Below are 23,375 nucleotides of genomic sequence, written 5' to 3'. Positions count from 1 at the left end.
GTTACAAGTGTGTGGGACCAGCAAAGTAGCAAAGTTACTGAAGCTGCTTTTTTTTTTCCCTTCAAGTTCTATTTTTCAAATATTACATGTAATAAGAAAATGCAGTAATCTTGGAAGTTCTCTGAAGATTTGTTTGCTGTTGGTGAGACATTGAGGATAAAGACTGGACTTAAGAGGCTATAGTATAAGGCATTGAACATCTTGCAGACTCAATCCTTGTAGCTACTTCCATGGGGTTTTAACTTTTTTGAAAATCTTGTCTAATTTGTCTCTGTCATTTTCAGAATAATATATTGGGTTTTTTTGGAATAATCTAGTATGTCAAGTTCATTGTACAAGAAAAAAATTTCAGTGATCCCTGAAGACATGCCTGTGGCTTTCTAATTTCATCAGTGTGTTGCAAACCATTAAATACCACTGTGACCACAACATTTGTGGGCATAAACCTGTTTTTATTAGGACACAAGCATTAAAATATCCTGTAATAAGCTTGAAGGTGTGAGTTTTATTGCTGGATTTCAAAGGATTTTGTGTCAACAGATATTTGAGTTGCAAACTATAGAATTACCTTTCTCTAAGTAGATTTTTAATAAACACTCATTAATGATTTATTCTTGGGAAGTTTCAAGTAACAATTGAGCTATTAATTTTGAAAATGGATCAAAATGAACCACTTGGTGGTAATAAGAAAAATGTCTCAAACTTGATCCTTTTCTGTTTGCCTGAAAAATAACTTTATATTTGTTCATTACTGTCTTAAAGGAATACAAAGGTTTAGAACACCAGGCAAAGATGTTTAAAAGAAACTGAAGGGATCACCTACAAATATATAAGAACCAGAACTTGACTTTGTTTGTTGGTTTGTTATTTGGTTGGTGTTTTAGGTGCTGGTTCTTGCTGATAATTTAAAAGTGGGGGAAAAAAAATCAAACCCCTTTTTCATTTTAGATACCAAAGTATTTTTGTACATTACCCAGTTAAAATTTATGATTTGCCTGACTGACTGCTTAGATTGAGGGTTTTTTATGTCTTGGGATCAGACTTGAAGGCAAGGAAGGGTAGAGTGGGAACAGACTTACTTATTGTTGCTTGCCTTGACATTGTTTTTTTTTTTGATCCAGGCTGCTATTCCAGGTCAGTCTGACAAAGTCATAGGCTTACAGTGTGTGCTGTTAATTACACAGCACTGGGAACAGTACAGCTGCTCAGTGGCTGAAAACCAAAATATAATTTTCAACTCTTACAGGTTTAACCAGTTTCTTATACACGATCTCATGCATTCTCTGCCTGCTGTTACTTTTTGGTTTATTTTTTTTAAGTCTTTGTTTTATGCGCAGAATCAAATCACTCTTTTAAATCTATGCTAAACATGCATACAAATTGTTGTTGTACGAACACATAGCAGTTGATATATATAAATTTGGTGTACCAGTCACCTTGATACCACAAGTGTCTTTGGAATACCTCTTTAGTTCTTTGGAAGGCAGTCAGCCCAAAGCCCAACTGCTTAGTTGTACATTGAAGATCCCCATTGCTATAGTTTTATAGCTATTATGATTGATGTCCTATTTTTTTTCAGGCCTTCACAACATTGTTTGTCTGCTTGTGCAGCATGCCGGAGACTGATCTGTACCCTTGCTATCTGTAGATACTTGTTAAACCTCCTGGCAAGCCTGAAGTATCATCATGTACATGGATGGTTCTCTAGAGAGACCCTGTTGATACAGTAACTATCAATGGCTCTGTTTATTTATGTGAAAGATACTTCTTCTGTGAAGATAAAAATACTGTGCTCTAGTAATGTGCTGAAACTTGACTTTTCTTTGACAACTCTATGGATCATTAACACAGGCAAATGAAATTTAAATACTTGAGCAGTAAAGACTGAGAGGAGTTGAGAAATTCCATACGGTTATTCCAGAGATCACACGTCATAATTTTCGGAGTTCATTATTAACAGTAACTTGAACTGGTCTAGATTTGTTAGTCAGTAGTGAGATGCAAGTCTGAAAATTTTGCTTTCACTTATGGTGTCACATTAATTTTAAAAGGAGCAGTTTTTGTGACATAGTCTTGGGACAATCAGTAAGTTTGTTGCAATTGCTGTGGGTGCTTGAGAGAAGTAGAGACTTGTGATTGTATTTGTGGAGATTTGATATCTGGGCTCTGTCTGCCTGTAGAAGTGGCTCAGAAGTGTTGCAACCTGAAACTATAGGAAAGTGCAGTTAGAGTAAATGGACTTGCAAGTAGAGTAGCAACAAGCATAGAAATGCTAGGAAGAGGCTCCAGAATGACACGGAAGGCTCTGTGGAGAGTGGGAGGGGAAGATAAATATGGAAAATGCACTTAGCCTATATGATGGACAATGTTTGAGGACAAATGCTTCAACAGCTTCCAGCACAGCAATACAACCCATTTTGCAGACAGAAAAGCTAAGGTGAGCGAGCAGGAGATCGTTGCACAGGAGGTCGCTGGTCTCCAGCAAGAAGCTCTGCATTGATGCTGTCTCTGTAAGCCTGGAGAATGAGTACTCATGTGGAACAGAATAGCAAAAGGATAAACTGGATGCTGATAGCATGCATGGTATTTAAAAAGGAGTAAACCTTCAGTTTCCCACAGTACCTATTTAGCCTATATAAAGAGTTCATCTTGAGTTTTTATGCATATCTTTCCTTTTTGTTTTTCTTTTCTTCATGAAATCATCTGTTCAGCAGCAGTGTTACACTGGGGAAAGAATTACCTCAAATTCTTGCCCGCAGCTTCTGGTTTTGGGAAGGTGAATTGACTTAAGGCATCAACTTGATTTATAAAGTGACAAGTAGAAAGATACAACAGTTTCATAAAAGTAGTTATAATGATAAAATTTCAAAGAGAACTCTCTTGGTTTATGTATTTTGACTAATGTTGAGCATATTGTAGTTATTGTGAATAACAACCAATGTTTTGATACAAAAACATGGCTTGTCTTGAATACATGAGGCATGCCTGCATTTACAAAAAACTTTAAAAATCTACTAAATACTAGTGCTGTCAACAGGTGAATTTAGAAAGAATATAAAAAGGTGAGGAGTTTGTTAAAATAATAGGTGGAGACAAAAGAAAGAGCCCAAGAATGAAGAATTTCAGAAATTAATTCTGTTGAACAGGCATTATAGGTTTTTGGAAAAAAAAAAATTTGTGGGACCATAAATACCATTTCTCTGAAGCTCAAGTTCCCTAGGTCAATAGTGGCTGTTTCCTGATGAAAAAGAATAGATTTTTTTCATACAAATCTGGATGCTACCTTTGTTCTTGACTTTTTATTTTTATTATTTATATGATAATAATTGGCTTGTGAATAATAAATGGAATGTATATGGTTATTGTATTAGAAAGAATGTTTTACTGGTGAATTGCTCTTTATACTTCCTAACATAGCTTTATTAAAAGCTTTAAAAATATGCTAGAACTTGCAAGATCTGAGTTTGCAAAATCAGAAATTTTAAGTTTCTCCTGGATGACTTCAGCTGGATGATATGTTGAAAAATGGGCTATAATGGTAACTGCATGGAAGCTACTATGTTTCATCTCCTGAATATACAGTAAATTCACAAATACAAGCCGCACTGAGTATAAGCTGCATCTCTGGGTGTTGGCAAACATTTCGTTCTTTGTCCATAAATAAGCCGCACCTGAATATAAGCCACTCTGTCGTTCGCAGCGAGGACCCGTGTGCAACAAAGTTGCCAAATAGTAACAGAACCGCTGCATGGCGGGGGGTTTACTGGCTCAACTAAGGCTGTGCAGGCTCGGCCTGCTAGGGGCTACTGACAGGGCCAGGTGGCCCAGCTCGGTGGTGCCGCTCGGGGCTGGCTGCTGCCTCTGGGTTTGCTCGCCCCGGCCCCGCTCACGCCGCGGCGCCGGCCGGGCACGGAGCACCCCCTGCTCCCGCCATGGCAGCAGAGGGCGGGGGCAGAGCCCCCCCCCCTCCTCCCCAGGCCGTGGCAATGGCGGCGTAGGGCCCCCCCGTCTCTCCCCCGGGCTGCGGCAGAGGAGGGAAGAGAGCTCTCCTGCCTCTCTCCCCGCCCCCCGTGCTGCCTGCAGGGAGCCAGAGCAACAGAGTAACACTTTGTAACAATCGCGAAATGCTGGCTTTTACTGGCGGTGCTTGGCTCGGCGCCCTGGCTGGCACGTCTGGGGTTGTAAATGTCAGAAAATTATTCACATATTAACCGCCCCCGAGTATTAGCCGCACTTCTGGGTTTCCACCAAAATTTTTGTCAAATTGCTGTGGCTTGTATTTGTGAAATTACTGTAATTCCATATGGCACAAGAATAACCCTTGGGTCAGCTGTCCTGGCTGTGTCCCCTCATCTCCTGCACCTCCAGCCTCCTCACTGGCTGGGTGGGGTACAGTTTTCAGCACAAATCCAAAACAAAGCTCCATAGTAGATACTGCAAAGAAAATCAAGCCAAAACCAACACAATGGCATCATAAAAAAACTGTTCTCAAGAGGGGAAAGTAAAGATATGCCATTTCGAAAAAGCAGCAGAGCAGTAGGACAAAGTATCTTGGAAACAAGCAGTTTTGAGTATATAGACCCACTGTTACTTATAGTTGTGGTAAAACCTTTATTGTTATGTTCTGTTTAAGATAACAACCACAACAAAATCTTTAAGTGCACAAGATGTATTTTCAATAATGCTATTTTTTCCATTGTGAAATATGCTTTTTTGATGAACAGACTGTTCAATTCACTCAGTTCATTTTGTGTACTCTTGACATATTTACTGCCATTTGAATACTGCTCTGGGGACACTTGGTGTTTATTAGCATTTTCACAGGCATTTCTATTGAAGTACAAAAAGCTCAAAATGTGAGTGTAAATAAATACTAAGTACTTGTACAGATCAGATCACTGATGCACACAAACAGGTTGTACTTCCAACTGAAGTTGGTTTTGCTTCTCCCACTGTGCCATTATCCACTGGCATTCTCTACAACTGAAACACTCAGTCACCGAGTGTTCATCCTGTTAGAATGTTGTTGAGTTTTGATCACTTGTAGCAGTTCTAGTTAAGTTGGTAGAGAAAGCATTTTCATGTTCTCCCTGATCTGGCCTATTTGCATGTACTTGGTACCAGCACTGGCATTACTATGATCCTACAATTAAATATTTTTGAAGACCTCAGTTTCCCATTCTTGTTTTGTAGTTGTTGAGGTTTGTTGTTAATCACATTAGTCCCTTAGGCTTCCTGAGGGTTGAACAGAGGTACAGAGAAAGTCCAAAATGTGAGGAAGGTAATGCTTCCTCAGAGGGCATCTGTCAAGTGACTCAGTTGTGTTGTAAAATCTGTGCCAGTGTTTTCACTTAACATATTAGACCAATGTAATTTGGCTTAGCTTCAAAACAATCTTATTCCGTCCATTCTAAGTGATTAGTTCCTTTTTGTGTCATCGCATATTTTTCCTGGCATACATTGATCAGGGCAAAAGCAGAAAGCCTGGCTATATTCGAATATTTTCCACCTAAAACACCAGAATCAAATATCTAACCTTATGTGTTGGAAGAGCATCAATTTATCTTCTTCACGTGTATACAAATTTTCCATGTAAGTTGTTATTTTAAAAAGCTAAACTAATTCATTATTGGGGTGTGGAGTGCAACAAAGAGATCAGTGAAAAATTCCCAAACACTCAATACATTTTATTAAGAGTACTAACTGTTATGGTATTTTCTCTTGGAATAAAACTGTTTTTTTTAATTTGCAGGTTTTCACTGCTTCTTCTTAACTTGGAAGAATACTACTTTGAACAGCACACAGCGAATCATATTATAAATAAAGATTGCAAAGATGAAAGGTACAAAACTCTTATATACCTTAATTTACTGGAGTCATTCTAGGCTCATGTATCCCAAACAAAAGTATAACTATTTTTTTCATTTTTTCCTTTTAGAAAATTCAGAGGCTCCCTAAAAATCTGCTCAAAGTCAATTATTTTTGAACCAGATGACAATATCCAGCCCATTATCAAGGTAAGCAGTGCAAACTTAAATTTCTTGGTAACAAAAGATTCTCTTTTAAAAGCTTTTAAGAAAGACTTTGTATTTTTTTAACGTGCTGCAGATACCCTTGAGGGATTGCACGAGTATAAAAGCCCCAGAAGATAATGAAGCAAATAACCCTTTCACACGGTAGGTAAATTTGGGATACTGTATGTATTTATCTTCTTTTCAAGCCCAACCCCCCATCATTTCAAATATCTTATTTACATTTTAGGGATACATCTGGAGGGATTTCTGTTGTATGTAGCCAGGTAAGAACTGCATATAATAGATTCTTGATGCATAAATGGGTGAGGTTACATAAATGAGCAAGCTTATGTTCCTTAATGGTATTTTTCCTCAAAGCTGTAGTCCAAGAATGGGAAATTCACTGAAAACAAAACTAATTAGTGTCAAAACCTTAGCATTAATGTGAAACTGTTGATGCTGGAAATTGCAAACTCTTAACGACTTCATTAAATCATTAATTCAATAAACTGAACTTTTTACCCTGCATTTTATAATGGAGCTTAGGGAAACCTTAGAATTGAAAGAGAAAGGAGAAGAGACTGTAATAAACCTTGTTATTAATAATCTTTAGTTTGGTCTTGTTATAATGCTTTCATCTACTTTCTGCAGTGTACTGTGGTAATAGCAAAGCCATCTTGGTCCCTGCAGTTCAGCTTTGTGAAAACTCCTGATTGTGCTGTGTGTCCACCAAATAGATTGCAGAAGTAGTCCTGAAATATTGTCTTCAAGTTTCAGTCAAGAGTTGTGATGGTGAATGTATTCATTCTTAGAGTTAACCAAAGAGTTGCACGTTAAATTTTGATAAATTTCAGTTGATAGGTGTTCTAAAGCTATAAAAAAAAAAGTTCACATCTTCCTTTCAGGATAGAACAGAGTTGAGGCAGGAAATGCATTTTTAAATATTCTTGTATATTTCTAAAATCTGTCTTTACCAATGCCCAAGATTGATAGCCTTGCTCAGTTACATGTTGCTGCAGTCAAAAAACAAATTCAAGTATTTAATACTGTCTGTGCCAGAGAAGTTTGTGGTTAGTGTTGTAGTAATCAGGATATTTAATTTAATTTTGAAACTGCTTCTGTGGAAAATACTGTGTAATCTATTTCTTGAGTTGGCAGGTTTTCTCGTGTACTGAGTGATTTTTAAAAAAGTATTTCTAACTCCTCCAGGCAATGCTTGCACCATACATCATTACTATATGTTCTGAAGAACAAGTGATTATAAGAAACATCTTGTAGGAAAGAGGAATTAAGTTTTAAGATGGAAAGTGTGGTTAGCACCCCCCACTCCTCGCATTTGTAACTTGCCAGTCATCTTCCTGTATGTGAGGAAATGTTATTAAATACTTGGGTGGCATCATAAATGCTGGTATTTTGTATAAAGGGCATATGGATTTCCAAGTGTCAAGTGGTCACTAGTTGTAATTAAGACAGATCATGATCCAATTAAAAATATGGTTAAGTAGAATTTTTGGCCTTGTAGGAAACTACATATAGGGAATATTTGGAACATCTTAAACATCTTTGCCTTTTAGACTCAGAAAAAATTGTTAGTACGTAGCTGGATAAGCAGCTTTTCTTTATGTAACAGACAATTTAGAACTAATGGCTTTAAAATATAGTAAATGGGAATAATAAATTGAGATTATTTCAGTATTTTTTGAGGAAAAAATGCTCATCTTGTAAGTAAAAAAAGTCAAACAATTATGTCTCTTTCTTATGTAATGTGGAGTACTCAGTATAGTTATCCTGCAGGAGAGCAGTGAATGTGAAGCAGGTTTCTCATTCTGATTCTCCCATGGCCTGATTCAGGTCTGTAAATGCTTATGTCAGATGAAAGACACTAACTGCCATTGTTTTTCAGTGTAGCACTTAGAGAGGCATGTTGAGCTTACAGGCTTCTAAGGCTACCGCTTGCTTTCTGCTAGCTGGATGTTTCTTGGAGCAGTTGTGTCGTGAAGGTTGGCTCTGCTGTCAGCTGCTGGGAATGAGGTAGGCTTTATGTAGCAGCCAGAAGGAATGTGCATAGAGAGCACTGTATCACCCATTCTGGCAAGTTGGGGCTGCTGCCATGATGCCTTGGAGTGTAGAGCCACAGGTGTGCTACCTATGGGAAGGAAACTGAGGCACTGCAAAAGGACCTGTGAACAGCCAAGTCTCTTGGGCCAGGAGTTGAACACAGTAGGTTATGCAGTTGTCACCCCAACACAGCAGTTCTGTGTGTTTTCTTTAGTTCAGAACCAGTCCTGAGCTTAGACCTGAGATTTAGCAAGTTTGAACCTTCTCTACTAACATCAAAACCACAACTTATTTCTGGTTTGTCACCCTTGAGATAGTGGATAGTAAGGCACAGCATGCAAATTAGTTTGCTAGCAGTAATGTCTTTTTATAGGAGTGGTGAGAATGTTCTGAAGAAGGAGAGTAGTTTTATGTGGGTTTTGGAGAGGAAAGATGTTCTCAGGGATGAGGCTAGCACCAGAGAAATTAAACTGTTCAAAAACTTGGTATTGGATGAGGGAGGAAATCTGGTGCTCATTGCAGTTGGAGCTGGAAGCAAAACGTTTAGCAGCAAAAGAAAGGCATTCATTTGAGAAAGTTTGCACAGTCTATGTTGTGAATTGCCAGTCTGGGGTAATTCCTGTTTGGACAGAACCTTGAGCCACTAAAAGAGGGGGAGGATCTGCCTCACTGAATGTAGCTGTGTGTATTTGCTTTAGTATTGCAACTCCTTGAAGGTCATATGATTAGGATAAAAGCCCACTAATCAACTGTATAAGTAAGCCTCTGAACTAAATTGTACTCTTGCCCTCTTTGCAATATAAAAACTCATTGTTTTTCTGCAGTTTATCTGGAGTAGTTAAAGCAGGATATTACAACCCAGTGTTTTACTTGCTTAAACAGTGTTCTTAGCTTTGTATTTACCAGTATTTCTGATTAATTTTATTAATTTTTAAGGTGTGAATCTGTAATATCTGTTACTCTTTCAGGTTTTTCTCATTAAAGAAAGAAATGTTATTGCACCCTATAAAACAGTAAGAGTAAGTATGTATTTTTTCACTGCTCTTAGCAATCTGGAGTTTTGTAGGGATTTATGTTCTCATTTCTGAAAGAGTAAGATGATTATCATTTGAGGAATATGACAAAACTTTTTTTAAAAAAGTAATTGCATATGGAAAAAACATATCTGAATTCTTCTGTGATGGCTTTCTGATACTTCTTGGAGGACATGCTGCAAACCTGACACTAGCCATTTACCTTATGTGCAACTCTATGGGCTCAACAGTCATAGCTATCAGCTGACTGCTCATGTACAGTGGACACTGCATCCTGGCTTCTTCTCAGTTCTGCTCAGACCTGAGATGAGGGATTGCTAGTTGAAATTTCCCATCCAAGTGCTTCTCAGTTCAAAGAAGTGCCAGACAGGGCTGCTCACAGCAGAAATTGGACCTTTCTGTTGTGCTTCCTGGTTGCTTCCTGCTGATGCAGTCGGTCTGGCTCCAATTCTGAGCCTCGAGGCTTCAAGACCTACAAGTAAGGGTTCTTTGCTTAATCTGTGAGATTAGTTAAGACACAAACGCAAAACTTTTGTTATGCTGAGTTAATTCACATTTTGCCCAAGAATTGAAGAAGGCAGAATTCTATCTCTCCATGTATTTGTTCAAGTAAGAAACTTCAAGAATGATGGGGTCCATAAATTTGTATTACTGTAGTGAACAGCAAACAGGCAAGAGAGGATCTCTGCTCTCTCAACAAGTTCTTTCAGTTGGTTTGTGATTAGATCTGCCTCTAAACTAGGACTTTAAAGTTTTTCTTGTTGTTTTTTGTTGTTTTGTTGGGTTTTTTTCTTTTAATTCTGGTAATTCTTAATGTGTTGAACCTATTTTGTCTTCTGGTCCTTCCATGATCTGTTTTGCAACCATGTGCAAGATTTTTTAAGTATCTGACAAATACCTTGTCCCACCGCTAACACAGTGGAAAATAAAAGAATGAAAAGGGTTGTTTGGAAAGCTTTCCACTTCATTTTCTCCTAAGTTATGATTCATTCACAGCTAAAACATTTCTGACAGTTAGCCATCACAATTTACTTTGCTGAAGTGCAGCTATGTTACTGTGTTTTAAAACAAGGAATCTAGTTCACCTTCAATCTTTTCTGATTTTTTTCTATTGCTGCTGAATATCTTCTACTTGAATTGTTGCCAGTTCCGTATATGTCACTGAGTGCCGGAATTGAGTAATACATTTTATCTTCCATGTCTTTCTTTGGTGGTTTCAGATCAATTACAAAATACTGAGCTGTTGTCTTTGAATATGGCTGGAGAGCTACAGAGACAACTGCTCACAAAAACTGTCACATTGTTGACTGTAAGCAATACTTGTAGACCATTCACTAGGATTTGAAGAGCTATGTTTTTTCCTGTTGAAGAAAAACAATACTCGGGTGAAATGTTGCAAGGCTTTTATCTAAATTGCTGATGAATTTCATATCTCCCTATAATCCAGTTCCATTTGATTTTTGAAGCATGCTTTCCTTTTGCATCTCTGTCAGTTCAGCTCAGATCACATACATTACACTGAAGATCATCTAAATTTTCATGTCTTCCTTTCTTCAGTTTAAAATTAATCCAGTTGTAACTACTGACCAGTGTCTTGCTGTAATCATACTGATCACTTGATTGTTTTTTTAAAAGTCTAGCCTGAGAAATCACAAAACACTACAGAAATATGTTGATGCAGTTTTATGCTACATTCAGGAGTCATGAAAGGATCCAACAACCTTTGCTAAATGTGACTTGTTTGTAAAGTCAGTACCAGTTGATCCATAGACATACTTTTAATATATTTAAGTTAAAACCAGGAATGTCTACTGTAAAATGACACTTAAGAAAGCTGGGAAAACTTTGTAGGGGAAAAATGAGTGTGCCACATAAGCTGGTCAATGCGTTAGTGAGGCTTTTGCAAAGGACTAGTCAAAATAGGCTGTGATTGAATTTGGGATCTTTTCAGCTCAAAACTGCTTATGTAGATGGCAATGACTAACTTTTTTAGCCTAGTCTTTGAAGATTTGATGTGCTGGTGTCTTTCATCTTGTGCTGGTGTCTTTCATCTATGAGAAATACAATAGCTGTTTAAAATGTAACGTACCATTTGCTAGTTCTATATTTGCATATGTTTAAAATAGATATTAAAATAGCTGATATTAAAATAGGCAGAACAGGTACTACTTAGACATTTACTGATATTTGCACTACATTAACTTCTTCACTTCAGAGCTATTGAGCTGTATTGTATTAAACAACAGACAAAATACTGCACAGAGAGCTTTCCACAAGGAAGAGATATTTGTAAAGAAAAAACATCAGGTTTTACATCTGCTTTTGGAGTCTTTGAGGTATAACACAATCTTTAAAAGCATAGTTTTCAGGTTTTAGAGTTTTATTATTTAGTGATTTTTAGCTTAGTTTGGTTTAATTTTATTTTTTTCCCATTGAGTTCTATTTGAAATTCATTTGTAGTAAATGTACTTTTAATTTTAGGGTAGAGCAGAACACTTCTTCCAACTGGATGTTGCTAGGAAAGTAGGAGATGTTGTGCAAACTCTACACCAGGTATGTGGCCATTTGATATTCCTGCATAGTTTGTCACAGCATCTTTTGATTTTTAGTATAGAGCTTTATTTGTTCTCAAGGTGAAAACCTTGGAGTATCTATTTCTCAAATGTGGACTTGAATGCAGCATCTAGTCCTGACAGCTGTTGTAAGTGACCCATGTTAGCTTTTAGCATGTAGGGTGGTAGTAAGCAAAGTAGTAACATGGCAGTAGCAGTGAATAAATATGTCCTATTTTAAAAAGAAATAGTAATAGATCTTTTAGCAAGAGTGCTGAAACCCCTCCTGTTTCTGTTGACTTCTGAGCTGTGTGGGACATTGTGCTATTTCACTTAAAGCTCATTTTTTAGCTTTACAGGGCTTCTTGTCTAGATAAGATGGGAGATCAAGCTGCCATGGTGAGTATCTGATTATTTCTAATATCCCTACTTAACAATGAAATTGTGATACCACTGTTTAATAGTTAAGTTCTCATTGAATTTGAATCAGAGTCCATATTAATTTTTCTTTCCTTCCACATTAGATAACTGCTATATTGCAGTCACGCTTGGCTAGAACTTCATTTGATAAAAACAGGTACTTTTCTATTCACTTTGTACTGGGAAATCATTTTCATCTGGTTGGTTGATTAGTCTACTGCACTGATAGTTAGATGGCTGGTTGAGTTACTGTAAGTTCTCGAATTCAGAGAGTTAGCTTCTTTGTATTCTGAAGCATCTGGAATGGAGAGTGGGAAATTGTGTGTTGTAATGATGAATGTGTTACTTTGTCTCTAAAATGTTTCATTTCTCCATGAATTTTTTGCAATTGGGCATCAGTATATGCCAAATAAAACTATAGTTTTCTATTAGAAAAGTCAACTGGCTCTGAGACTGGAGCAGAATGTAGCAATGTTCCTTTCTGGAGTGTCTGTTAAAGTGGAGGTCCCATCAAAGAACTTTATTCCTGTGTAAAATAGGCTCAGTGAAGTCCCCATTCTGATGTCCCAAGGCTATAAGCTAACTAAAACCTTTCTAAATAATTTAAGGGTGCTTCTACTAAAGTAAGAACTGGAGGTAAACTTACTCCTTTTCTTCACTTGTAGATTTCAAAGCATTTCTGAAACGCTGCATATGGAATGTAAAGCAGAAATGGTGACGCCACTGGTGACTAATCCAGGGCATGTGTGCGTTAGTGATGCTAACTTGTACTTCCAGCCTCTTAATGGATATCCTGTAAGTGCCTCATAGATGGTCTTGCATACAGTGTGAGCACGCTGCCCTGCTAGTGGACAGTTTTAATTTTCTGTACTTTTTTCTCTGAAATGAACGTAGAGCACATCTCCAAGAAGACTATTTTCAGTTTTATTTAGAAGGTCATTAGTTTTCCTTTGATCTCTGCTGCATTCAGTGTATCTCTTTCTCTGAGGCTTCATTCTGTGCTAACTTGCTGAAAGTTTACCTCCTACTGACAAAGCACAAAATGTCCTTTGCTCATTCTCTACTAATATTTGAAGATCATTATTTGTAACATTTAATTTAAGATAAATTTCTCAATCTTAGTCTCATACTGATCCAACTTGGTGAGAGCTTTATACACATGTAGTTTACTTTGGGAGCTCTTAGCTAGATTTTCTATTAAACTGATTATTTCTTTCTCTGGAGGAAAGCTGAGTGCATGTTGCAGAGGGATTACTGCTTTGGAACTTTGTCATAGAAATAGTAGTGATCATCTGAGCAGGCCTCTGACTTAACTATGATTCTGTGAAATACCTTCAGTATGGACATGGCAGTAGTACGATCACCAGAAAACTTTAATTCTCAGATTTTTATTTTTTTTCCAATTCGCTTGTCAGCATGTGAGATTGCATCATCAGCCCTGGTGCTGCTCCAGCTGGGTATGACTGGTCCTGCAGGCTGGTGGAGCACAGTCTGCCCAGGGATGAAGCAGTGATCTAGACCCATCCTCTAATTCCAATGCTGGACTGCCAGTTCCCTCCACAGGGCTGAGGACTGGAGCATACCTCTAGTGCTCTCACCCACCGGTACCCTGTGGGGAAACAAAGGAATCTGTGCCTAATTCGAGTGCTCTAAGGATGAGGAAAAGACACGCAGAAGATTCTCTTGAGTTTGCAGAGTCAGACAAAGGGAAAATAAAGGAAAAACTCTGAGTACCCTGAAAGGAGCGTTGAGTTAGAGAGATTATGTCTGTTACAAGAGGAAGGAATGTTTGGAGGTAGTACAGAGACTGGAAAAGGGAATTGGAGAAAGTGTGTTTGACAAAGGAAGAGGAATTTGGGGGGCTGACTTTTTAGCAGAGCCTTTTATTATAGGTCAAGGGTAATAGTTTTAAACTAGAACAGGCTAGATTCAAACTAGATAGAGAAAATACAGTAAATTCACGAATACAAGCCGCACTGACTATAAGCCGCATCTCTGGGTGTTGGCAAATATTTCGGTTTTTGTCCATAGATAAGCCGCACCCGAATATAAGCCGCTTTGTCGTTCGCAGTGAGGACCCGCGTGCAATTAGTAACAGAACCGCGGGAGGGTGGGGTTTACTGGCTGAGCTAAGGCTGTGCAGGCTCGGCCCGCTAGGGGCCGCTGACGGGGCCAGGTGGCCCAGCCCGGTGCTGCCGCTCGGGGCCGGCCGCCGCTGCCACTGGGCTCGGTCACCCCGGGTCGGCGCTGCCCCGCAGTGGCAGGCAGGGACGGAGCTTCCCCCGCTCCTACGGCAGCGGCGGCGGGCGGGGACGGAGCTTTCCTGCGCCCGTGGCGCCGGCGGCGGGCGCGGACAAAGCACCCCGCCTCCTCCCCGAGCCGCGGCAATGGCGGCGCGCACTTCCCGCCCCCCCCCCGGGCCGCGGCAATGGCGGCGCGGGGCTCCCGCCGGCTCCCCGAGACGCGGCAATGGCGGCGCGCACTTCCCCCCCCCTCCCCGGGCCGCGGCAATGGCTGCGCAGGGCTCCCGTCGGCTCCCGGAGCCGCGGCAATGGCGGCGCCTCCCCCGTCGGCTCCCCGGGCCGCGGCAATGGCGGCGCCCCCCCCCCCCCGTCGGCTCCCCGGGCCGCGGCAATGGCGGCACCCCCCCCCTCCCCTGGGCTGCAGCAGAGGAGGAAAGAGAGCTCTCCCGCCTCTCTCCCCGCCCCCCGTGCTGCCTGCAGGGAGCCAGGGCAACACGGTAACACTGTAACAATTGCGAAATGCCAGCTTTTACTGGCAGGTGCTTGGCTCGGCACTCTGGCTGGCACGTCTGGGGTTGTAAATGTCAGAAAATTATTAATATATTAGCCGCACCCGACTATTAGCCGCACTTCCGGGTTTCCACCAAAATTTTTGTCAAATTGCTGCGGCTTGTATTCGTGAAATTACTGTAAATTTTTTTTACAATGGGGTTGGTAAAACACTGGCACAGGTTGTCTGGAGAGGTGGTGGATGACCCATGCCTGGAAATACTTAAGGTTAGGTGGGGCCACACTCATAGTAACTGGGTCTAGTTAAAGGTGTCCCCGCTCACTGTAGTGGGGTTGTACTAGATAGACTAGATAGATCCTTCCTACCTGAATTATTCTATGATTCTGACATACTTGAAATCAGTCCAGGTGCGGGAAAGGTGTTTCAGTGGGATAGCGGTGCCATTCTGATTGCAGCCGCCAGATGGCACCCTTGGCACAGTTTGCCCAGCAGCCCAATGGCTTCCTTTTAATTCCTTTTATTGTTCTGCTTCTCTGGTGCATGAGTATTGCTGCTGGCCACAGACTCGGGGATAATACACTGCTGCTTACCGAATCCTAAACTGCTCTGCTACTCGGGCAAAAACCAACAGCAAAGACAGGCTTCCTCTTTTTAACTTAACTGCTAAAATGACATGGATGGATATTGTTTTCATATTGCTAGTATCTATAGTCAAGAAAAACTTCAGATTGTCTGAGGAGGGTAAAGTAGAACATAAACATACTAGAATGTCTCCATCTTTTCTTCCCCCTCCCTCACTCCCCACAGAAACCAGTAGTACAAATAACACTGCAAAATGTACGTCGCATCTATAAAAGAAGACATGGGCTGATGCCACTGGTAAGCTCAAGTATTTATTTTATTGTCTTGCTGTATATATGGTTTCTTAAAGGGACCAGCTGAAACAGTCTGCATCTTTAGGTAAAAACCATGTGTTCTTAAAAACTCTGTATTAAATAGTGAACAGTACTAAATGATCCTTTCCAGTTTTTTAAGTGTTTTCTTTTCCTGTGTTGTCAAAAAGATGAAAACAGAGTGAATTCTGACAAGGATGAAAAACTTCTTTCATGAGCAGTCAGCGTAGGAGAAGGGAGTACTGTTAGGGAGCAATTCATTCCGTTCATCTTAAGCACCTATCACGGGATAGAATGAATTTCTCATGGTGTATTGTCTCTGGATTGATTAGTGGAGGAAGTTTGGTCACTGCTTCATATTGAGACTGATGTGGAGTGACGATTCCCACTGTACATGACTGAGGAATGTCAAAAGCTCTGCAGTGAAACCTCAATTGCTTTTGATGTTAGCACTGCAATTCCAATTTTGTAGAATTTTTTTGTCTCAAAACATGTTTAAACTGCATATACTTCTTTTTTTTTTGCCTAAGTGAATGTAGTGATGCAAAGAATTAAATGTCTGTTACCTAGGGTTAATCAATCCAGACAGAGCCAATCTATTGGCTCAGTGTAATATGAATGTTGTTATGACTGGAAATAAAAAATTCAGCATGTTAGATTTTGTGGGGAAAACTGCTACCCAATGTAGAGTCATAAGTCTTAGATATTAGTAACTGGAACATTCTGTTAAAAACCACAAGTATTGCAGCTTGTCAATAATTGCTCTCATTTGTTTTCCCCCCCCTTTAACATTTCAGGGACTTGAAGTATTTTGCACAGAAAACGATCTGTGTTCTGACATCTACTTGAAATTCTACAGCTGTCAGGATCGAGATGAGGTCTATCGCCTTATTGCAAAATATATAGGTTTGCAGTATTTATTTATTAATGTAGTGTGTAGTACCTTGTGAAGGGACATTTGTCTGATTTTGCTCTCTTGATGTGTGGGAAGAATGAGAAAAATAAACAGATATATATAAGCTGTAAAATTTTTTAATAGAAGTAAGCAAAGATCAGAATGAATGTTGTGAAATGGCACCGGTTTGGTTGTGTTTGAAGACCGAGTTTGAAAGCTGAGGTGGCATTATTGAGACAAAACTAATTTTTTTTATTTTCTACTTGATATGAACTGTCATTTAACATCTCCTTTTCCGTCCCTTAAAAAAACAAAACAAAACAAAAATCTAACAAATGAAAGAAACAAAGCCACAAAATGCTATCTTTAAAACAAGGGATAAAAAATAAGATCCACTCATCTAAATTGTGTTTTGCTAAAAAAATATAGACTAACTTGTGTGTGGACTCCCCAAGTCCTCAGTTAAAACTCTCTTGAGAAACTTCCTGTAGTAAGTGGATTACCAGTGCACACATAAGTGCCTGAACTTTCCTCAGTCTTAGGAGTGGTTGATGGTTGATAAAAATTACCATTCTGAAACAGTTAAATTCTCATTTCTATTAAATCTTGTATGCATTAATTCCTGGAAAGTGATGGTTATTGTTTTGCAGATTGTAAACAGAAACTTCATAAAATCTGTGCATCCTGGAAAAAAAGAGAGTAAAAAGGCTGATGATTTTTTCTGTAATTGGAAACATTGAAACTCATATTGAATTGAAATATTGAAAATGTTTTTGCAAATGTTGTGCTATTTTGTTATTGTACCAGGACTCTAGTTCTGTTTCAATTAATTCACCTAAATATCAGTTGACATTTCACTTCTGCTTCACAAAGCAAAATGGAAAGGCCATGAAGGAATGATAACTTTTCTTTAGAATTGTTTTAGTCTGTTAGATTTTTGTTTGAAAAGGAAATAGATTCTGGCATCATTTTCTCTGTTGTTGAAATAGCTGCATGCTGTTAGCCTGCTTCAGACTTTTTCTGGATAATTTTCTAAGGTGGAGTTTCAAGGTGTAGATGAAAATGCTGATGATGTTGGAGCTTAGAAATAAAAAAAAAGGGTGAGGCCTTTCCCTGAAAGTGTTTGTAGTATCTCAGTATCTCTCTGGCAGTAGAAGAGACTCTCTTTGAAGAGAGGCAAACACTTTTTACTTGTAGAATTTGAAGTACTAAAGTGAAGAAAAGATTGGAATATATCTTTCCACCCTATGCTGAGCTAAAATAGAGGCCTGCCATAATCTAATTCAAGTTTCTTTCTTGCTATTATGCCATAGTTGCAGTCCTTCAATTCTACTCTTTCAAGCACTTGCCCAGGTGCTGTATATTGATTCAATGGAAGAAAGTTTTAAAATAAATAAATAAATAACCCAGTTTTCCAGCAGCATACCTTGACATTACAACTAATAAGCAGAGTAGTGCAGTTTGAATGTTGTGAGCTCCTGCCTACACTTCAAGGAGAACTCCAGGTGCATAATTCTGACTTTCTTGAGTGTGGGTCAAGTTTTCTTTTCCTCTACCCACTGTTTCAGTGGGTCTAAAATTAAATCCTGTTCATGTACATATATTACTTATTTACACAAGTTATGGTTAGTGGGCGTCCTTGGTTGCAGTAGGAAAATATATTTAACTTTTTTCTTGACTCAAACAGAACTGCTTCTAGAAATTTGAAATCTTAAAGGTTACCAGATTGCTAAGAGAGTTGTTGATGATCTGCAAATATTTTTCCATTCCTATGTAAATATTCATCCAGTCGTACTGTGTTTGGTTTCGGCACTCTTTCTTGATGATTTTTTTTTAATGGCCAAATGCAATTGAGACCCCTTTGCAGAGATGTTAAAAAATGTGTGGTAGCTATGGCAACATGAAGTTGCCAATTAAGTCTGACTTGTTCTATTAAGAAACTGTGCCCTTAATTATTTTATAGTATGTAGAAGAATGTTAATCACAGTATCATATGAGGGCCAAACTCCAAACCTCACAACTCTTAATATTTTATTTTATTTTAGAAAATCATATTGCGGAGCACACAGCTGAGAGTTACGTGTTGCAGTGGCAGCGAGGACATATATCAAATTACCAGTATCTTCTCCATCTCAACAATCTGGCTGATAGAAGCTGCAATGACCTCTCCCAGTATCCTGTGTTTCCTTGGATTATAGCAGACTACTCTAGTTCAGTGTTAGGTATGTGTATATAAAAAAAACATGTTAGTGTATCATGACCAACCTGAAATATGTGGGGGGGGCTTTTACACTGCATAAACTTTGTGTTACGTCAAATGAACCTAGCATTAGTGGTCTTGGATGGGCTTGGTTTGGGGACTTACCCACTCCACTTTAGCTTAGGGTTATAGGGCAGGGTATATTTATATACATATAGGGGTATATATAAAAAATACCTCACTTTTTTTGTTAAGTATTGCACTTCTCAGATACAGAGTATGTACCAAACATCTGCTTGATTGCTTTGCACATCAGCAGTGCTGAGCTTTCAAAGACTTTCTGTGATTCTTATAAAAGGAAAAGAACCAGTAAAATGACTAATTTTGATTTGGGTGGGTTTTTTTGGGAACAAGTTAGATGCACTGAAATGTGTAGAATCCAGGTGTTCTTTTATAATTCTTTGCATTACAAATTGTATGCAAGAGGCTGACAAAGCTAGTGCCTAAATAGGACCCTTGATTAAGGTCTTAGCGCAGTTTATGTTGGGATTTTTTCCTTTTGAGGATTGAGTCCCTCTGCAAGAAGCAGTGTAGGAGAATCTCATGGTATTCATCAGCACCTGCTCAAACACTTCAATCTGATTGTATGGTGGGACTTAACTGTAGCCTGACAGAATGGTTAATGAGTAGGAAGAAGATGATGCCAGCTGTTTTTGTGCATTTGTTAGAAGTACCTTGACTGTGTGATGTTACTTGTAAGAACTGTCCCATGTATTAACTATTCCTTCTTAAGCAAGAGGTATGAGATTACATGGAAATAAAGTCAGTAGCCACTTACAGTAAGACTTTATAGGATTTCAGTTAGTAAGGAGTGAGAAAATTACTGGAGGGGTTCTGTGTTGGCTTTTGCTTGCTTTGTTGCTGCTTGGATAGGTGGGGGGTTTTTTTGGTTTGTTTTGAAATATTTATTAGATTACATTAAAGTCTAGTAGAATGCTTGGAGTTTATAACCAAGCATTTGGTTGTTTGTTTTTTTTTTTAAGATCTGACAAAGCCTGAAACATTTCGTGACCTTAGTAAACCAGTTGGTGCCCTAAATAAGGAAAGGCTGGATAGACTTGTGGTATGTATATCTTAGTATTTATATACTAAATATTTGTGCCTTGTACATATTGGCTGTAAAAGAAGCTTTGTCCAGCAAGCTTTGGGTGTTATGTCTTGTGAATTATTGTATCAAAAAATTAACTGTAAACTTTATCAGAAGCAAACAAACCTATAACGGTTCCACATTTATTTTCCAGCTTAACTTCATCAGAGCTGGTTTTGTCAGTACTAATTTAAAATTATTTGAATCTATTTCCTCTCCCTTACTGCCTTTTCATATGTGCATACTTTAAATTGCCTTACTTTTAAAATAATATCCTGAAATCCAATTGATATATATATGGTGGCATTGAGATGCTATAAACATACATGGATTTATGAAACTTCAAAACCCATGGATTTAAATGTGTAATGTAAAACACATGTTTGAAAGAAATAAGAAAAAGTAGAAATCTTAAGTATTTCCATTTAAGAAAAATACTGAATTTTAGGGAGTGTACTTCAAAGGGAGGAAATTTGGATCCATGGAGGTCAAAGCACTAACTTGAAAATTCTATATGCTTATAATAAATGCACCAAGTTTTTCAATTTCTCAGGGTAGGCAGGCTTTCCTTTCATATGCTGTCAAACACATACTTAGAGACTTAGAAGGTCCTCAGTTGCTTGGCTTTTAATTATTTCTGTAAAATTATTGTCTTCTATGGAAAGTTAAGTATTTCAAAATAATTTACAGAACATTAGAAAAAAATATTGCCAGAATAACTCCATTATATTGATAAGAAATATTTAAATGTTTCAAAATCATATAGTTCCTAAGATTGTGGAAGGCAAGAACGAACAATATTGTGTCTACAGTAACAGTAAATGAAGTCTTCCTGCTAAGATCTGACTTTCCTCAAACTGTTATTGGCTTCATGCTTACTGCAGTAAAAGTCATTCTTTTTATATTATGATATGTTTTACAGTAATGCATGGGAGCTTCAGACAGGAAGGAATCCTCCAGGTTGATGAAAGTCAGTACGTTCTTCCATACTCTCATTATACTTGATGTGAAAGACAAAGAGGAAGCATTTGTTTGCACTTCTTTGAATTTGAGTCACTGCAGTTATGTGCTGAAGTGGGAGAGGGAAAAAACACTGAAAACCTGTTAGTTCTGGATGATCAGTTATGACAGTTTTTTTACCATATTGATTAAAGCAACATGGATATTAGAACTGAAGAGTTTGTTTTATCATTAGAAGAAATATTGGGGGTGGGTGATCCTAATCTGTGTCTTTAAAAAGAAACAGTGTGTATGTGTTCTGTATTGAGGGAAAGCAGGAGTGCTGATTTGAAACAGAGGTTTCTTTCTTTCTTTCTTTCTGTGTTGCAGACACGGTATCAGGAAATGCCAGAGCCCAAGTTCATGTATGGAAGCCATTATTCTTCTCCGGGTTATGTTTTGTTTTATCTCGTTAGAGTCGGTAAGACACCTTTTATATGCTCTCTGAGCAGACAGTTACCTCCAAAGCAGACAAGGTTTGGAGCAAGCTGATGCTATTTTTCTTTCTTCTTAGCTCCAGAATACATGCTCTGTCTGCAGAATGGAAAGTTTGATCATGCTGACAGAATGTTCAACAGGTTTGTTTACATTTTGTCTGTAACTGGGCTGGTTTTGTTTTCAAATATGCCTCAATGGGGAGTGCAAAGCCTTATAAAATATACATTTTTTTTTTAACAAATGGATGATTGATCTGTCTTATCTAGCATTGCAGAAACCTGGAAAAACTGTTTGGATGGTGCAACAGATTTCAAAGAGGTAAATGGCTGGAAAATTATTCAAATCTTCTCATCTGTGCTTAGCTTTCTCCTTTACTGTTGATTTGAGAGTGTTTAGTTGGAGCGTGTTAGGTTTTTTGTTGTAGTTTGTGCTTTTCAGTTGTGTGGGTTTATTTTTTGAGTTTTTTGTAAGGCTGATCACTGCATTTTATGAATCCTTTATTAACTATATATTAATCCTGTATCAACTCCATGTTTTCTCATCTGTGGCTGCTTTCTGGCTTTTAGTTTAACATAAGTTTCATTGTGAATGTTAATGGAAATATATGGGAATTACCAGAGTGTAGATTAAGGCTGAAATGACAATTTTATGTGTTGTCTGCTGGAATCTTGTGAGGATTTGGCTGTATTGCAACACTGCATCCAAACAGTTAAACTGTAGAAGTAGTATCTTGGGTTTTTGAGCCTTGAGAAACCCTAACTTGTAAAATATATTGAGAATAACAAACTGCCACATAGTAAATACTGTTAAACTCCTTTATCAAAGAAACATTAAAAAACTAATCTACAGTTAATTATTTGATATGGTGGTATTTAAATAATTGATTTAACATCTGAAATTTCATAATTTTAGTTTTATTCTAGATTTCAGTATTGACTCTTACTTGATGTCTTAAAAATGAGAAGGCAGCTATGCAATGACAGTTCTGAAGATACCTATAGATATTATGGATTTATATGTCACACATTACTTGTTAAAAATGTGTGCTATTCTGAATTTAGCAGTTTAGCTCAGAGAACTGTCCTGTAGGGAAAACTTGGAAAGCCTGCCCAACTTCAGGGCTTGACATATAAAATTTAATAACTTTCTTTGCACTGAATGATCTGTTTAAGTAATCAAAACTAAGCAAATATTAAAACTTGGTTGTTTTTTCTTTGTTTTTCTAAATTCCAGTTGATTCCAGAATTTTATGAAAATGATTCTAGTTTTCTAGTAAATAGTTTGAAGTTGGACTTGGGAAAAAGGCAAGGTGGAAAGATGGTTGAAGATGTAGAGCTTCCACCTTGGGCATCAGGTAATAATAGTCAAAATTCTTGTATTGATAATTAAATCAAGATTGCTGGAATCATAGCTCTTCCTCAAAAACATCCATTCTGGTTTCTTCTAAATGAACTCTTTCTTTAAAGCACTGACATAATTAATAGGAGCTTTTAGTTTTTATAAGAAAACTGAGATTTAGTGTGGGATGTTTTGTTGGCTTTTCAAGAATGAGGAGGAAGAGAGATGGATACCAATTCTGAATGGGATTTTTGCTGCTTTAATTAACCTTTCTCTCATCAGGTCCTGATGACTTTCTTCAGAAGAGCCAAGAGGCTTTAGAAAGTCCATACGTATCAGAACATCTTCATGAATGGATTGACATCATATTTGGCTACAAGCAGAAAGGAAGTGAAGCAGTTGCAGCTCACAATGGTAAATATACATTTATAGAACTAGCAAAAAGAAGGGGATTCAATTAGGCAGGAGTGGTAAATCACAACATATCTGTTATGCTTATTTTGTTTTGAGTGTTTTGCTTTTTTGTGCTTTGAATTCTTGATCCTTATTGGAAATAGTGGCTTATTTGGTAGTATTGCCTTCATGGTGATTTGCTTCTTTGAAGATGTGCTTCAGAGGGTGGACAAGATGATT

The 23,375-nt window shown here is 38.2% G+C and overlaps 1 protein-coding gene across 1 annotated transcript in view; it reads left to right on the top strand.

Moving 5' to 3' along the window:
- NSMAF (neutral sphingomyelinase activation associated factor) overlaps positions 1 to 23,375 on the top strand; it is a 45,426-nt gene that overhangs the window by 4,723 nt on the left and 17,328 nt on the right. Inside the window, exons 2-19 of the mRNA XM_033052474.2 lie at positions 5,753 to 5,842; positions 5,939 to 6,017; positions 6,109 to 6,176; positions 6,262 to 6,298; positions 9,041 to 9,091; positions 11,588 to 11,659; positions 12,010 to 12,057; positions 12,183 to 12,235; positions 12,744 to 12,873; positions 15,640 to 15,711; positions 16,523 to 16,631; positions 18,666 to 18,842; positions 19,864 to 19,943; positions 21,297 to 21,387; positions 21,481 to 21,544; positions 21,671 to 21,722; positions 22,638 to 22,758; positions 23,025 to 23,156. Of these exons, the coding sequence (XP_032908365.1) occupies positions 5,753 to 5,842; positions 5,939 to 6,017; positions 6,109 to 6,176; positions 6,262 to 6,298; positions 9,041 to 9,091; positions 11,588 to 11,659; positions 12,010 to 12,057; positions 12,183 to 12,235; positions 12,744 to 12,873; positions 15,640 to 15,711; positions 16,523 to 16,631; positions 18,666 to 18,842; positions 19,864 to 19,943; positions 21,297 to 21,387; positions 21,481 to 21,544; positions 21,671 to 21,722; positions 22,638 to 22,758; positions 23,025 to 23,156 (1,526 nt within the window). The remainder of the gene's footprint in view (positions 1 to 5,752; positions 5,843 to 5,938; positions 6,018 to 6,108; positions 6,177 to 6,261; positions 6,299 to 9,040; positions 9,092 to 11,587; positions 11,660 to 12,009; positions 12,058 to 12,182; positions 12,236 to 12,743; positions 12,874 to 15,639; positions 15,712 to 16,522; positions 16,632 to 18,665; positions 18,843 to 19,863; positions 19,944 to 21,296; positions 21,388 to 21,480; positions 21,545 to 21,670; positions 21,723 to 22,637; positions 22,759 to 23,024; positions 23,157 to 23,375) is intronic.

This window comes from Catharus ustulatus, chromosome 1 (assembly GCF_009819885.2).
Source record: "Catharus ustulatus isolate bCatUst1 chromosome 1, bCatUst1.pri.v2, whole genome shotgun sequence".
NCBI lineage: Eukaryota > Metazoa > Chordata > Aves > Passeriformes > Turdidae > Catharus > Catharus ustulatus.
Note: the sequence above shows the minus strand (reverse complement) of the source record. Positions and strands in the feature narration are given on the sequence as shown.